At 38.5% G+C, this 16,221-nt stretch overlaps 1 protein-coding gene and 1 non-coding gene across 2 annotated transcripts; both read right to left on the minus strand.

Annotated features, from left to right (window-relative positions):
• Nucleotides 1-10,937: 10,937 nt before the first annotated feature.
• On the minus strand, nt 10,938-11,010 carry TRNAS-AGA. Its single transcript has one exon. It is a non-coding gene; the product is annotated as a tRNA-Ser (tRNA).
• Nucleotides 11,011-11,983: 973 nt separating this feature from the next.
• Nucleotides 11,984-16,011, minus strand: LOC116660886 (transmembrane emp24 domain-containing protein 10-like). Its single transcript, XM_032471355.1, is given in 2 exon segments — nt 11,984-15,333; nt 15,335-16,011. Coding segments are annotated over 2 exon segments (654 nt in total). The 5' UTR covers nt 15,734-16,011; the 3' UTR covers nt 11,984-15,078.
• Nucleotides 16,012-16,221: the final 210 nt, after the last annotated feature.

Here is a 16,221-nt window from a genome sequence, read left to right on the forward strand (position 1 = left end):
ATATATCTGGTTTTCACTTCTATCACTTCACTAACACAAAAAAAGAAGCAAATTTCCCTTTTTCTTTTCAAAGGACTTACTTGGGGGTTCTTTTCAAGGTTTTATAGAGTTCTGACCAAAATATTTGTAAAATAACCCACTTAAAGAAATTCCATTCTGGATCACCCAAGATAGCCTGTGACCCGTTTTTGTGTATAGATTAATGCAAGATTCTGAAAGATTTTGCAAATAAAAGAGGGCAGAATTATTTGAGGACACTGCCACAAGGTGGTGATAGAGATTATAAACAGTACTTAATTTCTCTCAATTTACTTCTTCAGAGTGGCACTAGGGGACACTCTTTTACAAGATTTCATATGAGACTGAACCCCACCTAATAGTCTTTTGGTCCTTAAGATTCCAAGGTATCTTTTGTTGACTTCAAACTATAACCTTCATTTCTGAGTGTAACCTTCAAAACTAACTCAACATATCAACTGTCACCCTTACAACTTCAGGAAATAAAATGGGAAAAATAAGTAACTACAATAAGTTCTGGCCTATTAAACCATGGTAAACCACCCCCTTTTGCGGTAGTTATTAGTCTTAGAGACAATAAATAAGAGGAATAATGATTTTTAAATAGCTTTCTATATTAAGTGGGGTTTTAAAATTTTCTCTGTGATCATAAGATATTCTGAAGACATTTCTAGAATATAAAGCTCTGAAAATAGCATCAGCCAATTAGAACACAACGCATTTACTACATTCACGAATATTTTTGGAATTTATGGATAACCTAGTTTAAATTGATACCATTACTGAAAACTCAGACACCCAGGGTACTTGCTTTTGAGAAGGGATTCAAAACTAGTCACTATTAGCACTTGGGAAATACCTGCGGAATTAACATTTGGAAAATAAGTAAAGTTGAATTTTACATACACATATGTATGTATACAAAGAAAAATAGCCAGCAGTGTAGTCTAAGAGAAAGGCTTTGGAGGTAAGTAACCTAGGTTCAAATTCTGCTCAACTACCTAGTAGCTCTGTGATTTGGTCAAATTACTTAATATCTCTGGGCTTCAGTTTCCTTTTTGTAAAATGCAGACAACAAATCCAACTTTCCAAGGCTCTTACAGTGTTTATTGGGGCATATATTTATCTGGAGAGGAAACATAGCATGGGGTCAAGCACGTGAACCCTTCTGGAGACAAACTGCCTAGAATCAAATCTCAATCTGCAATTCAGTTGCTATATCGTCTTGTGCAGGTTGTGTGCTTTGGTTTCCCCACCTGTAAAGTAGGGACAGTAACAGTACCTACATCACAGGGTTGTTGTGAGGCCTAAATGAGGCATTATTTGTATGGTACTTGTAACACTGTCTGATACACATTTCATTGTATATAACAAAGCATGTTTATTTTAAAAAGTTTATATTAGTATTTGAACTCCTAGTTTTCTTCCAGCCTCCCAGTTGTTCCTTCTCATTGCCACTTTCAGACTTTTTCCCTGCCCATTTCTTAGCTTTTGGTGCCCTTCAAGGTTCTATCATAGGAGCTTTCCTTTCCTTTTTTTTTTTTTTTTTTTTTTAACTTCTAAACACACTCCCTGGATGAAGAAATGCATTCCCATTGTTTCAATTACTATTTCTATTCTAATGACTCTCATATGTATATCTCCAACTCAGGTCCCTCTGGGAGGTGCTGATCTATACCTCTGACTATGAGACAGTTCCACTTTGATGTTCCCAACATATCCAAATGTGAATTATTTCCCCTGCAAACCTATTTCTGTATGTTAGCTAATTGAATGATACCATCAAATAATACCTAGATGCTCAGGCCTAAAAATTGTGACTCAACCATGTTCCTTCCCTCATTCCCACATCCAGTCTCAATATTTCTCAAATGTCCACTCCTCATTTTATTCACATTGTTGTCATCTCTGCTTTAGATCAGATCAGCCTCATCTTTTGCCTGTACTTTTACAACCACCACTCTGCCCGTCACTGGTCTTACTCTTCTCCAGTCTATTCTTTGTACTGCAGCCAGGATTTTCTTTCTAAATTACAGAATTGATTATGTAACTTCCTAGACTGAAATATTTCAATGGCTCCCCACTGCCCTCAGGATAAAATCTAAACTCCTTACCCCGATCTGGCTCATGATCTGGCTCATGCCTCCTTAGCCACGTCTCCAACCATTTTCCCTTACACTTTAATGCACCAGGTATTCTTGTCCACTTTAATTACCCTATATTCTCTCTAGCTTTCCGGCTTTTGTAATACTCCTTCTGCCTGAAACATCCTCCTCCCTTCCCAATTATTACTCATCCCCTAGACATGCCTTAGTATAATTTTCTCAAGGAATTATTCCCTGGTTCACCACCACCTACCAAGTCCGGATTATGTGCCCACTGTAATATATACCATATCATTTTGCATTTATGTATCCACTCCACCTTGCTGTGAGATAATGTGAGGGCAAAGTTGTATCTGCTTAGCTCATTTTTCATTTTTTACGTTTTTTTTAAGGTACAATTCAATGGGCTTTAGTATATTCATGAAGTTTTGTAACCATTGCTACTAGCTAATTTCAGAAGATTTTCATTACCCCAAAAGAAATTAGCAATCATGCCCCATTTTCCCCTCCCTTGACCCCTTGCAACCACTAATCTACTTTTCATCTCTATGGATTTGCCTATTCTGGACATTTCATATAAGTGGAATCATATATAAACTTTTGTGTCTAGTTTAGTTCATTCTTGAATCCTCAGCTGGAACACAGTAGGTGCTCAATAAATGTCTGCAGAGTCAATAGAGAAGTGCTACAGGAACAAGAAAGAATTAAGGGTCTAGAAAAGAATTATAGAATTTTAGAAGTAGAAGGAACTTTAAATGTCATCTAGTCTGAACATCTAATTTTCTACATGAGATAATCAAGGTCCAGAGAAATCAATTGACTTACCCAAGGTCAATCAACCCCTTAGAGGCAGAACCGAGAATAAAAATCAAGAATTTTGAGTCACAATGTGGGGTTTTTTCCACAATGACGCTCCACAATGAAATTCCCCTTTGCTTTCATTCCATCTAAAATGATGTACTACCAGCATCTTCCTAGCTGTTAGGCTTGCTTGCTTTATTTCTAAACATGGTAGTGTCTTTCTTTGGTGCTATAAAATGAGCTGGCTTCAGGAAGGCAGAAAAGATCTAAATAATTGTTTTTAAATAGCCAGACTCCTTTCAACCTCTAACTATTCTGTTGCTATTGTTGTTTTCCCTTTGAGCAGTTGTTTGTAGAAGTCTCCTATTCAAGTACAAACTCTGCTTAATTTTGAAAGCTCACAAGCTGACAGCCCCAGGAGGTATGACTCCACAGATCATGCACTCTCAGAAAATTACTGATTTTTTTATCACCTTGTTCTGACTCATTATCTAAATACTTATGAGAGATTTCATAACTATGGCTTTTAAGAACAGAACTCTAGCTTTCAAATGTCTTTCACGTATATATTTGCTTGCATATTGGATCTACAAGCATCTGAAACTTTACAGAGCATCAGTACCATTCACTTTTATGCTTAATATGTTTACTCTGTGACAAGGATTATGATCTCCTTAAGAAAGAGGCAAATCTGTGTCCTCTCAGTTAAAGACTCACTCTGTGCTCACCTCTTGACCTACATCTCAACTGCCCTATTTAAAGTGGTGGCACAATTACTATTTTACCATTTTATGTGTGAATCCAAGATTCAGATGAAGATTGACCAGCTGTTGTTTAGTTTCTGAAGGCCTAAGCCATCGGGTTTTTTTTTGGGGGGGGGGGCATTCTGAGTGACATAAGAAACGAAAGTTTCATTACATTTGTCCAAAGACAATAATAGTTGATTTCCTAATGCTGTCTACCCAACTTTCTCAATCTTCCAAAACTATTTTTTAAGCAAGAAAATCCCTTTTCTATCAAATGAATAATATCCAATAGCTGGATTCTAAGATGCAGCTAGATGACCTTCCTTATACATATGTCATGTGTATGACATGAAGGATGGCCTTACTCATAGGAAGCACATGTTAACATAAATGGGCTCACATCATAGAGTCGGAAGGTAGAGGAGACATCCTCTACAACTAATTCAATCCCTTCATTTAAAGAAAAGGAAAGTCAGTTCAGGGGAGGAAGGATAGTCTTTTTAACAAATAGTGCTGTAATAATAGGACATCCTTAGATAGAAAAAACCCCAAAACCCTCAACCTAAATCTGACACCACATACAAATATTAATTCAAAATGGATCATAGATTTAAATGTAAAATATAAAGCTATAAAGAAGAGGCAAGTCCAGCAAAGGGACTTGGTTTGCCAAAGGTCATCCTGTTATTCAGAGGTTTCCCAGAGTTTGCTTCCATACATTATTATTCACCACTTTAACAAATCCCATTTGGTCCTGTTAATTCCCCTACTCCGTGCTCACTCAGGGTAAATGGTTTCCACTATATTAGCTGGGTATTTATTCATGCTCTTTTGGTTTTTTTTAATATCTTCTTCTTGCTACTTCAGTTATTCATTCATTCAGCATTTACTAGGCAACAATGTGCCAGTCGTTGTGTAGGCTTACAAAGATGTAAAATACTGTTCCCATCTCAAGAGATTTATGGCCCAATGGGGGAGAAACTATTGTCCTAATTAGATTAAAACTCCTTTACGGGCAAGAACCATATTTTTTCTTCATTTTCACCGGCCAAGAACATGATGTACTGCACACCGCGTCCAGTACTCTGCACAATTGAGCACATTTTAGTAATTGGCTAATCTTGAGTTACAAGACATTCTCTCCCCTGCCCACTTTGGGGAACCAAAGTGCACAGAGATTAAATGGCAAACCCTGAGTAAGGTGAAAGAGGAGGCCATTCCATGGGGATTCATCCCGCCCCCTCCAGCCTTGATCTGCGCCAGCCGCTGATTCTGGCAGAACACCTCAAAGGCTGGAGAAAACCTGACCTAGAAGATAACCCCCCAAAGCTCCCATCCAGTTTATGGCAAAACACAGATGTCGGCCTGACAGAGCGCTTGGCGGCCAGTTACCGCTGCCGCGTCCTCGTCAGGTCTGATTCCTTCTTTTCCACCAAAATCTCAATTTAAAGCTACCTAGATAGTAAGAATCTGGGTGTTCCCGGAACAGTTCTCTCCACGTTTTTCCTCCTGGTAAATGGGAAATTTTTCATCGTCAAGCCTTGAGGGGATGTTACCTAGAGGCGCCCCCTGTCCTTCCCCTCAGATCCAGGCTTCCCGCTACTCCTCAGAATACTTCAGGCCTCAGCGAAATACTTTCAAATCAAAGTTGAAGCCTCAAGTAAAAAGAAACGAAAAGGAAAAAAATTATAATAATAACATAAAACAAGACGACAGCACTCAGCGCCCTTTTCCTCTGGATTGCTTGCGTGTGGGCAGCCCTCACCTCAGCGGGTCGACGGCTCCCTGTGAAGGGGACTCAACGGCTTTTTCTGGCCCAAACGCCTCTCGGGCTTATAAATAATCGAGTCCTTCCTGGGCGGGGCGAGATGCTTTCTCATGAATAATTCATTACCTCTCACGCTTGCTTGGGAGGCCCGCCCCTCTCGGCCTTATGAATATGCAAAAAGAGGGAGCCTGTGGCTAACAGGCCCCTGGCGAGCCCCGCCCCCTCAGCGCCGTCCATCTGACCTCCGGCAGCCGGCGCGGCGTCTTTGCGGTCGCGTTTCCCGCCCTTCCGAGAGTTCACCCGGAGCTCCCGGGCATGAGGGACCCGCGCTGAGCTCGTGGCACCGCACGCGGGCCCTGAAGGCGCCTTTGGCTCGGGGCCGCCCCACCTGAGCAACCCGTATATCGAGCACAGTCAGCTGCCGGGCTTCGTGAGGGGACGCCTGCCCGCTGAGGTAAAACACACCCACAATTATTCTTTCATTATCACCCTATTTCCTTCATAGAACTTATCACAATCTGGATTTATTTCTTAACCTCTTTTTCTTTCTTCATCATCTAGAATGCAAGTTAACATCATTAGAGGCCTGATCTGTGTGGGTCACCTCAAGATCCCCAGTGCCCAGTACACAGTAATCATTCAATAAACTTGGTGGCCTGAAATAATAAATGACCCTCTCTTCCTCCTAAGAGCTTCTATGGAGTTTCTCCACCCTTTTCCATCCTCATTCCCTGCTGGGCTCCTTTGTGAATTTTGTTTAGATCTTGAATGGGTAAATGAGCTGTGGGTGAAGCCTTCACTTTTCCTACTGACTTGTCCACTCTTTGAGGGCAGAAGCTGTCTTTTATTATATTCGTTGAAGGTATTAATATAGTTGGATGAACTAATTAAGAGACAATTAAAAATTGATCGCGCTACAAGGGGGTTTTAGAAATTATCAAAGCACTTTACAGATGAGAGTTTAGGTAATTTGTTCAGGGTCCCAGGCTTGTTAAGAGACCAAGTCTCAAGTACAGTCCATGGTCTGCCACCTCTCATTTCAAGGCTCTTTCTTCTCTCCAGCCAAGTCTAGTTTCTGATTACTTTTCTGTGAACCTGACTTACAGCTCAGACACAAAAATCCCAAACCCAAGACTTGCTTCTTGTCAACTAGAAGCTTTTGAGCTTGTTCTTCATCTTTCGATTAAATCTAGCCCTGGGGATGATGGCCAAAAAACTCAAAAGTGCTATATAGTATTCAAACAATTTTCCATCTTCTTTTGTACCTTTCAGTGCTAAGAGATTGGAAATTGTTCCTGTCAAAGTAAAGTATCTTGTTTGTTTTGGAAGGAAAAAATATACATTGTGGGAGAAATCAATCATTGTTTAGAGATTTCCAAATAACCACTTATTAAAAGTTTTGCCAAATCCTGAATCCAGTAGTGAAATAACATGTGAAACAGATGAAAATGGGCAGGGGGAGATCTTATTTGAGATGACTTTCATTACCTAAATTTGACCTTTCTCTCTTTAGACACATGTTTCCTTTAACTCTGTGTTCCTGAGACATTTGTCCCTCCTCATTAGTCGGTCTCTAGTTAGACCCGTGCTTTTTCAGAATTAAAGACCATTCTTCCTTCTCAGTTAAAGGAAATTCAGGATTCCTTCTTTCCTCTTCTTGATCATTTTATATAGACAGTACCTGGTTAATAGAGTCTTGTGGAGTCATGCTCTCGGCTTTTAGAATTTTGGAGTTTTTCCTGAGATGTCTGACAACACGCTGCATCACAGGAAGTAGATATACCTTTTGTCTGACTGACTGAAACTGTCCTCAAGTTCAGTTTAACCCTGGAAATCTTCTTCTAAAGATGGTTTACTTGAAGGTTATCAAAGTAGACATATTGAATATAAAATTCCCAGGAAGACATCTCTAAATCTTTCTCCCTGTTCAGTGCATGCAATCATGATATCAAATACAGAGGAAAGAGACCGGGGTGAAGGGAGCAACTACTCTTAACATCATCGTAACTTATAGTCATCATAAACCTGACACTACCACATTTATTCATTCACCAAACATTTATTTTGCACCTGCCATTTATAAAGCACTCTGCTTGGCATTGTGGGGACCAGATATAATAACTTGGTCTCTGAGCTGTGGAAGTTTACAGTTTAGTAAGTGGGGGAAGACCTGTAAACACATTACTCACATAGAAAATAGTTTGCAAATATTAATGGAGATATAAATTATATAATAGAGTGTAGAGAATGAAGCTGTACATTCTGAAATCAAGACAGCTTCACAAAGGTGGCATTTTAGAAGGAGAACATATGTATATAATTTCCTTTGCTCATTTTTCGGCAGTTTTTAGGCCACTTCAAATCAATAAAAGCAGACATTTTGCCCACCACTTTAGAACTAGGAAAGAAAAGATGTAAGAGATCCTGACTCCTGTTAGCAACAAGCTTCTGAAAGCTAAATGTTGCCTTTGCAATCCCAGGTGCTTCACTCATGACTGAGAGTGCCAGCTGCATTATTTCAAGCCCTCTCATTTCTGCATTAGGGTGTTATTTTATCCTCATCTCCATTGGGGCATACAGTAGCCATGGGACTTTTTTTTTTTTTTTTTTTTTTGGTCACTGGTGTTTATATATGTGTTTATGAATGTGACTCTGGAATCCTAGAACTTTAAGTATCACTGAGAAGAAAATAGGCAAATGACTGAAGTTTAGAATCAAGCCTCTGTGTGTAAATTAGCTGTATTGCCTTACTAATTAGAGTAATTTTTAGAGAGAAAGACAAAGAATTGCCAACTTGGCTTTAAGCTTTTGAACTGGATTCATTCTTTGGCAGCCAAAGAGAAGCCAGTCAATATGCAAGAAGCCTCAACTATAAGGACTAAACATGTGCTCCCACTGCTTCTGCCCATACGCTGTCAGTCAACAAAATATAATTCCATGTGTAGGTGACAGTTTATTATGGTGTTCATGCCCACTCAAGGGTTGCATATCAATTTCTGCATCCTTTGAATTGATCTTTTCTAACTGGCAGAAGAATTCCATGTGGATTGCGTTTCTAGCGAAAGCCTAGGGTTTAATGAATTGGAACAGGAAATGACAGGGGCTGTAAATGATAGGCTGCTGCCTGCTTGAGTGCCCCAACTAAGAAATGATGTCAGGGAAAGTACTGAACTCTCAAACAGTATCGAAATGTTCTCTTTGGCTACTTGGCTCTGTTTTCTGCTGACTGTGAAGTTTTGTTGATGTGTAAAATGACATTATTCCTCTTAATATTTATCATTTAATAGAAAGGTTTCGAATAAAGTAGATTTTAAACTGGCTTTCTATGATTGCTACTTGGTACATCTGCAGAGATCTGAGAAGAAGTGATGTTCAAAATTTGCCACACCACGGACAACCCAAATTTTGAGGCCGTTTACTTTCTACATATTTTGATGCTTGGAAAATGACAGTTACCAAAAATGGTTTAGAACTCCCATGAGAACACAGTCCAGGCTCAGCCCCAGGAGAGACTTTTTTCCCCCTTCTTTTAGTTTATACTAACCCAATGATAAATTAAATGTATAAGTACTGACAACTTCTGACTGAGACGATCCCTAGTTTAAGACTCAGAATACTTATGATCTTAACATGAACTGAATACAGTAATACAAGACATCTGAGGCAGGGTTTTCTAACATTTCTCCCCATTAAACAAACAAAAAGCAGTTCCTTCCTGCTAAGAGAAACGTTAAACAACTGGAAAATAAGACATTATAGGAAAATTACCTACATAGCTTTAAAAATGAAAGGGAAAAAGAATTGCAAGAAGATGTCATTTAGTTTTGCTATAACTTACACATAGGAAAGCTACCCCAGAAAGCCAGATTTCTGTGAAAGTCATATTCTCAAATGGGCCAGGGGCTGTGTTAACCTTGGTCACATCAATGCATAGCACAGAAAGGTTTTTCACTGTAGTGAGGGGCATTGGGAGAATCCAAAATGTGAGCTCATCAGTAACCTGTGGACAATCCCCCACAACCTTTATTTGTTGCAGAGTGACTAGACATAAGGCATGCTCAATAAGCACATGCTGAATGAGTTCATATATGATGTTGGAAGAATCCCAAATATCCAAGCGATTAACTGGAATGTGTTCAAGTGTTGCATAATGGGTTGATCTTTGAAAAGATGCATTGCAAATTTCCTATTTCTGTCGATCATATTGTTTTTCCATTTATCCTAATTTGAAGCCATTATCTTTTTGTGTGTTAACTTTTTATTCAAGTATAGTACACATACAGAAAACCATCTTCTTTTTTTTAAACTGAGGCATAGTTGATTTATAATATTAGTTCCAGGTGTACAATGTGCTGATTGAAATTTTTATAGATTATGCTCCATTAAGTTATTATAATATTGGCTATATTCCCCTTGCTATACAACATATCCTTGCAACTTATTCATCTTATACACAGTAGTTTGTACCTCTTAATCTCCTACCTTCCCTCTTTCCACTGTAACCACTAGTTCTCTAAATCTGAGTCTCTTTCTGTTTTGCATATACATTCATTTGTATTATTTTTTAGATTCCACATATAAGTGTTATCATACAGTATTTGTCTTTTTCTGTCTGACTTATTTCACTAAACATAATTCCCTCCAGGTCCATCTGTATTATTACAATGGGCAAATGAGTAATATTCCGCTGTGTGTGTGTGTGTGTGTGTGTGTGTGTGTGTGTGTGTGTGTGTGTGTACGTGTACATATGCACGCACACACTGTATCTTCTTTATCCATTCATCTATTGATGAATATGTAGATTGCTTCCATGCCTTGGCTATTGTAAAAAAAAATGCTGCTGTGAATAATGGGGTGCATGTATCTTTTTGAATTAGTGTTTTCATTTTCTTTGTTGTTTTATTTTTTGAGGATTACATGAGAGTGTTTATAATGTAGTAGTATAAATAAGTAATGTAGTAAGTAGCTTACAGTAGTGACTGGCATATAATAAAGGTTCAGTTAATAGTTTTTATTATTATAAGACACACTCAAGAGACCAAGTGGAAGGAAGGGCTCATTCCATTCTGAACCCCCTTTGGTGGTACACTTTTCTTTCTTTTTTTTTTTTTAAACATTTTTTTATTGAGTAATAGTCATTTTACAATGTTGTGTCAAATTCCAGTTTACAGCACAATTTTTCAGTTATACATGAACATAGCTATAGTCATTGTCACCTGTCACATTTTTTTTTCTCCATATCCTTGCCAGCTTTTGTTATTTTGGTCTTTTTGATGGTAGCCTTTCTGACAGGTGTGAGGTGATATCTCATTGTGGCTTTGTTTGCATTACTCTGAAGATTAGGGATGTTGAGCATCTTTTCATGTGCCCGTTGGTCATCTGTATGTCTTCTTTAGAAAAGTGTCTATTCAAGTCTTCTGCCCATTTTTTAAAAAAATTATTATTGTATTATTTTATTATTTTATTTGGGGGGAGGTAATTAGGTTTATTTATTTTTAGAGGAGGTACTGGGGATTGAACCCAGGACCTCATGCCTTCTAAGCATGCACTCTACCACTTGAGCTATACCCTCCCCACTTCTTTCTGCCCATTTTAAATTTTTTAAAATTTAGTTGTACCAGCTGTTTATATATTTTGCATATTAACCCCTCATTGGTCGTGTCATTTGCAAATATTTTCTCCCATTCAGTAGGTTGTCTTTTCGTTTTGCCAGTGGTTTCCTTTGCTGTGCAAAAGCTTTTAAGTTTAATTAGATCCTATTTGCTCAATTTTGCTTTTGTTTCTTTTGCCTTAAACAGATCCAAAAAAAATATTGCTACAATTTATGCCAAAGAGTGTTCTGCCTATGTTTGCTTCTAGGAGTTTTATGGTTTCTGGTCTTACAGTTAGGTCTTCATTCCACTTTGAGTTTATTTTTCTATATGGTGTGAGAAAATGTTCTAATTTCATTCATTTGTGTGTAGCTGTCCAGTTTTCCCAGCACCATTTATTGAAGAGACTGCCTTTTTTCCCATTGTATATTCTTGCCTCTTTTGTTATAGATTAATTGACCATAAGTGTGTTGGTTTATTTCTAGGCTCTATTCTGTTCCATTGATCTATGTGTTTGTTTTTGTGCCAGTACCATAGTGTTTTGATCATTGTAGCTTTGTTGTGTAGTCCGAAGTTATGGAAGATGATACCTCCAGTTCTGTTGTTCTTCCTCAAGATGGCTTTGGCTACTTGAGATCTTTGTATTTCTATACAAACTTCAGAATTATTTGTTATAGTTCTGTGAAAAATGCCATTGGTATTTTGATAGAAATTACACTGAATCTGTAGATTGCCTGCAAAGTATGGCCATTTTAACAATATTAATTCTTCCAGTCCATAAACACTGTATATCTTTCCATCTGTGTGTGTCATCTTCCATTTCTTTCATCAGTGTCTTACAATTTTCCAAGTACAGGTCTTTTATCTCATTAGTTAGATTTACCCCTAGGTATTTTATTCTTTTCAATGCAATGGTAAGTGGGATTGTTTTCTTTTTCTTTTTTTTTTTTTCTTCACCTAAAATGATTTCTGCTAGCCTTTATTTGCGAAAATTTACACAAAAATCCCCAATCCAATACTTACAAGTGCATCTGTATAAATCCCACATGCTTCTTTCCATTAAACAGAAAAATGGCTTATGACAGGGGTTTATGACAACGGATCAACGGATAACAAAGCTTACTTAAACTGTATTATTCTCATCAATAATTTACAGACTGTTGAGTGACCGGGTCAAAAATGGAGGAACGCACATAACATCCCTTTTTTAAAAGCTCATTTGCTCTTGCACTAGTCTTTTACCAAAAGCAAAATTTTTACTTTTTAGATAAAATCCAGGTATAATGTCAATGAACTTTAAATCTAAAGCATAAATGTCCAAGTTGGTAGTTTTGGCATGAGTAAAAGGAAAGGACATGAAAGAATTTCAGTTTCATGAAGTCATATTTGGGAATAAAACATCAGCAAAATAAAATATTCTCCTCTCCTATCTTCTTCTCAGACATTTTGTCAGAACAGAAGACTAACCAACTGAATAGCTTTCATTGCTTCTAAAAGGGAGAAAGGCACCAGTCAGAAATATGAAAGAGTATCTTGTTAGGCTAATGGTACAGAACAGAATTTCACCTTTAAGCATCTAGGGATGGATCTTAACTCACAAATTTGGTTATCTTCTTTCCTGCTTGGATGTATCCTCTGTCATTCAGTATATGTAATACCACAGGCAGACTTTCTCAACATCTGCTGCCTTTATGATGAGGATTTGGCTGTCAGGGTCTCAGAAGCAGTACCTGTCAATTCTTAACAGCAGATGGCAATGTTGCACAAATTAATGAAAACCACTTTTATGCCACACCAGAGAAATTCATACAGGGAGTCAAAGGAAGGGTGGAAAAAAGGCTTTGGGGTTCACAGTAGCTGGAACATTTAAGAGAAGGGCCCGAGATTTTAACAACATAACTTACTCCCTCTTCTCTCTTTGTACTTTATCCAGGTCATCACAGCAGCATTCTCTTAATTCCAATATGCTGCTTCTTAACTACAAGCTACAGGGCCCTAAAGCCTGTAATTCCTGCCACTGCTATTAGACAAGCCCTGTAATAGTCGGCAGGGGTTAAAAAAGAGATTACAGAAAGGACAAACTCCTACCCACTTTACTGGAAGAAATGGGGAAATTTTCAAGTGATAGTATTTTTCACAATTGTTTATGAACGTGGTCATGTGTGTCCACACTTTCTCTTATTTACATTAGTGTTGGCCTTTAGGCACCTCATATTCCCATAGTGATTCTTGGCTTTGCTTTCACAACATATATCTTCAAGTATTTACTCTATTCATGATCCTCCCAGGTGTGTTAGTTTTAAATAACTCGTATGTCTTCATTTTCTAGGTGGAACACATAAGAACAGAAATTAAATGGAACACATAAGAACAGAAATTAAGTCAGTGACTTGCCATGTAAGAAGACGTGGTAAATTTTACTTATTTTTTTCCTTTGTAGAAGTCAGGTTAAAAATTTAAGCAACCACATAACTGACAAAGGACTTGTATCTAGGATGTACAAGGAACTCTCAAAACTCAATAGTGTAAACCAACTATACTTCAATTTAAAAAAACCTCAATAGTAAAAAGAACACACAATCTAATTATAAAATGGGCAAAGGACATGAACAGCTATCTCACTGAGGAAGACAGATGACAAATAAACACATGAAAAAGATGTTCAACATCATCAGCTATTAGGAAAATGCAAATTAAAACCACAGTGAAGTATCATTACATATGCCTATCAGAATGACTAAAACATAAAAAATAACAGCAAATACTGGTGAGGATGTGGAGAAACTGGATTGATCACACATTGCTGGTGGGAATATAAAATGGGTAGTTACTCTGGAAAAAGAGCAGGGCAGTTTCCTACAAAAATAAACTGTTTTCCATACAACCCAGCAACTCGTCTCTTGGGCATTTATCCCAGAGAAATAAAAATTTATGTTCACATAAAAAAACCTGTACATGAATGTTCACAGCAGCTTTATTAGTAATGGCCAAAAACTGAAAACAACCCCAATGTCTTTCAGTGGGTGAATGGTTAAACAAACTTGTGGTATGTCCACACTATGAAATATTATTGAACAATAAAGTGGAACAAACTGGTGGAATATGCAACAACTTGGATGGATTTCAAGGGCATTATGCTGAGTGAAAAAAAGTCAATCTCAAAAGGTTACATACTATATTATTCCATTTATATAACACTCTTAAAATGACAAAATTAGAGAGATGGAGAACAGATTAGTGGTTGTCAGAGTCTGGGGCTTGGGGGTAAGGAAGGAGGTGACTGTGGCTATAAAAGGGTAGCACAAGGGATCCATGTGGTGGAACGGCTCTGCATCTTGTGTTGGTAGTCACATGAATCTATACGTGATAAAACTGCTGGAACTAAACACACATAAACACACAAAAAGAAAAAAGTTCAAGCAACTGAGCACAAATATTTTAGTTCTCTAAAATGAAATTTGCTTGAAGAGTTATCTACACTTCAGAGCTCGTTTGTATGAGGTGTCACATCCATCGCCCTTTTAAGAGACACAAACTTATGAAAGGGTATCACCAGAAGCTACCTAAACATTTCAGCTAAGAATCAAGAGAAAGTTAAGGGTGTTGTCACACAGAAATTCAAATAGGACAATCTGAATGAAACAAGTTCAACACGGTCATACAAATCTTGGTAAAGGAACTAGAGTGGAAGCCCAATCTGATGAGCAAGCGGGAGAAGGAAAGAAAACATGGTTCAAATAGATCATACGAGGAAACCCAGTCCAAATGCTGGCTTTGGCATTATCTGGGTAACCCCTATTTTTTGTCATAGGTGACTCTAATAATAGTCTTATTGTCAAAACCAGTCCAAATCCTACCAAGTTAAAAAGAAGTCCCTCTTCGGCTTGTTGGGTGTAGGTGGTAACCGATGTCCTCCCACACCAAGAGAGATCAGTTCTGGCAGGAAAGCTCCAACGTGCCATGATGGTGCTGTTGGTAGGATGCTTCGGCTAGGCACGTCCCAGTGACGTTCTGCTGGCTAAGATACAAGGTGAGGAGACTGGGCTTAATTACTCCATCAACTTCTTGGCCTTGAAGAAGCGACGCAGGTAGAAGACCTGCCAGGTAGCTGGTCCAATGAGGCAGAACATTGAAAAGATGCTGAAGTACAGGACCCGAGCATTTGTTGACTCATTGGTATCATGCATCTCTCCCTCTCGCTTCTTCATATAGGCAAAATTATTAACAATAGCTTCTGAAAGGTCTTCTGGGCGCCATAGCTCCACCTCCAAAGGTTTGAGCTTCTCACCTTTTGCAATCTCTTCAGTAATTTTTCGCCTCTACTCCATGCTTCATGTGTAGGATCATGAGTTGGTCAGGTATTCGCCCTGTTCCCTTGCTCTCAAAACACACTTCGAACATGTCATCTTCAGTGGTAAAGGCAGATTTTCCCTCGGTTGCATTCTCCTTGGAGTACAGAGTATGGCCAGCAGAATCTGTGATCTTGAGATGGGTGTGCAGGCCACCAGCGCCCCCAGACTGGTCGGTGATCTCGTAGGCGCTGGTCACCAGCAGGTCCTTGTGGATCTCCTTATGGAGGCACTTGTGGGAGTTAACAGGCAGATGGAAGGAGATGGTGAGGTTGGAGCTGGGGCCGAGCAGGAATAAAAGCAGCAATGATGGGTAAGGGCCACGCTGGGCTTGTGGGCCAGACAAACCAGACATGGTGCTGGAGACTGTTCACCACCCCGGGCCTCTACTGCGCCGGAACTGGGAGGAGGGGATTGTTTTCTTAATTTCTCTTTCTGGTAGTTTGTTGTTAGTGTATAGAAATGCAACAGATTTCTGTATATTAATTTTGTCTCCTGCAACTTTACTGAATTCATTGATAAGCTCTAGTAGTTTTATTCGGTGGTGTCTTTAAGATTTTATTTGTATAGTATCATGTCATCTGCAAACAGTGACAGTTTTACTTCTTCCTTTCCAATATGGAATCCTTTTATTTATTCTTCTCATCTAATTGTGTGGCTAGGACTTCCAATACTAACGTTGAATGAAAGTGGCAAGAGTGGGCATCCTTGTCTTGTTCCTGATCTTAGAGGAAATTCTTTCAGCTTTTCACCATTAAGTATGATGTGAACTGTGGGCTTATCATATACGGCCTTCAGATTATATCATATATGTTGAGGTATGTTCCCTCTATACTCAATTTG

Source organism: Camelus ferus, chromosome 32 (genome assembly GCF_009834535.1).
Source record: "Camelus ferus isolate YT-003-E chromosome 32, BCGSAC_Cfer_1.0, whole genome shotgun sequence".
Taxonomy (NCBI): Eukaryota; Metazoa; Chordata; class Mammalia; order Artiodactyla; family Camelidae; genus Camelus; species Camelus ferus.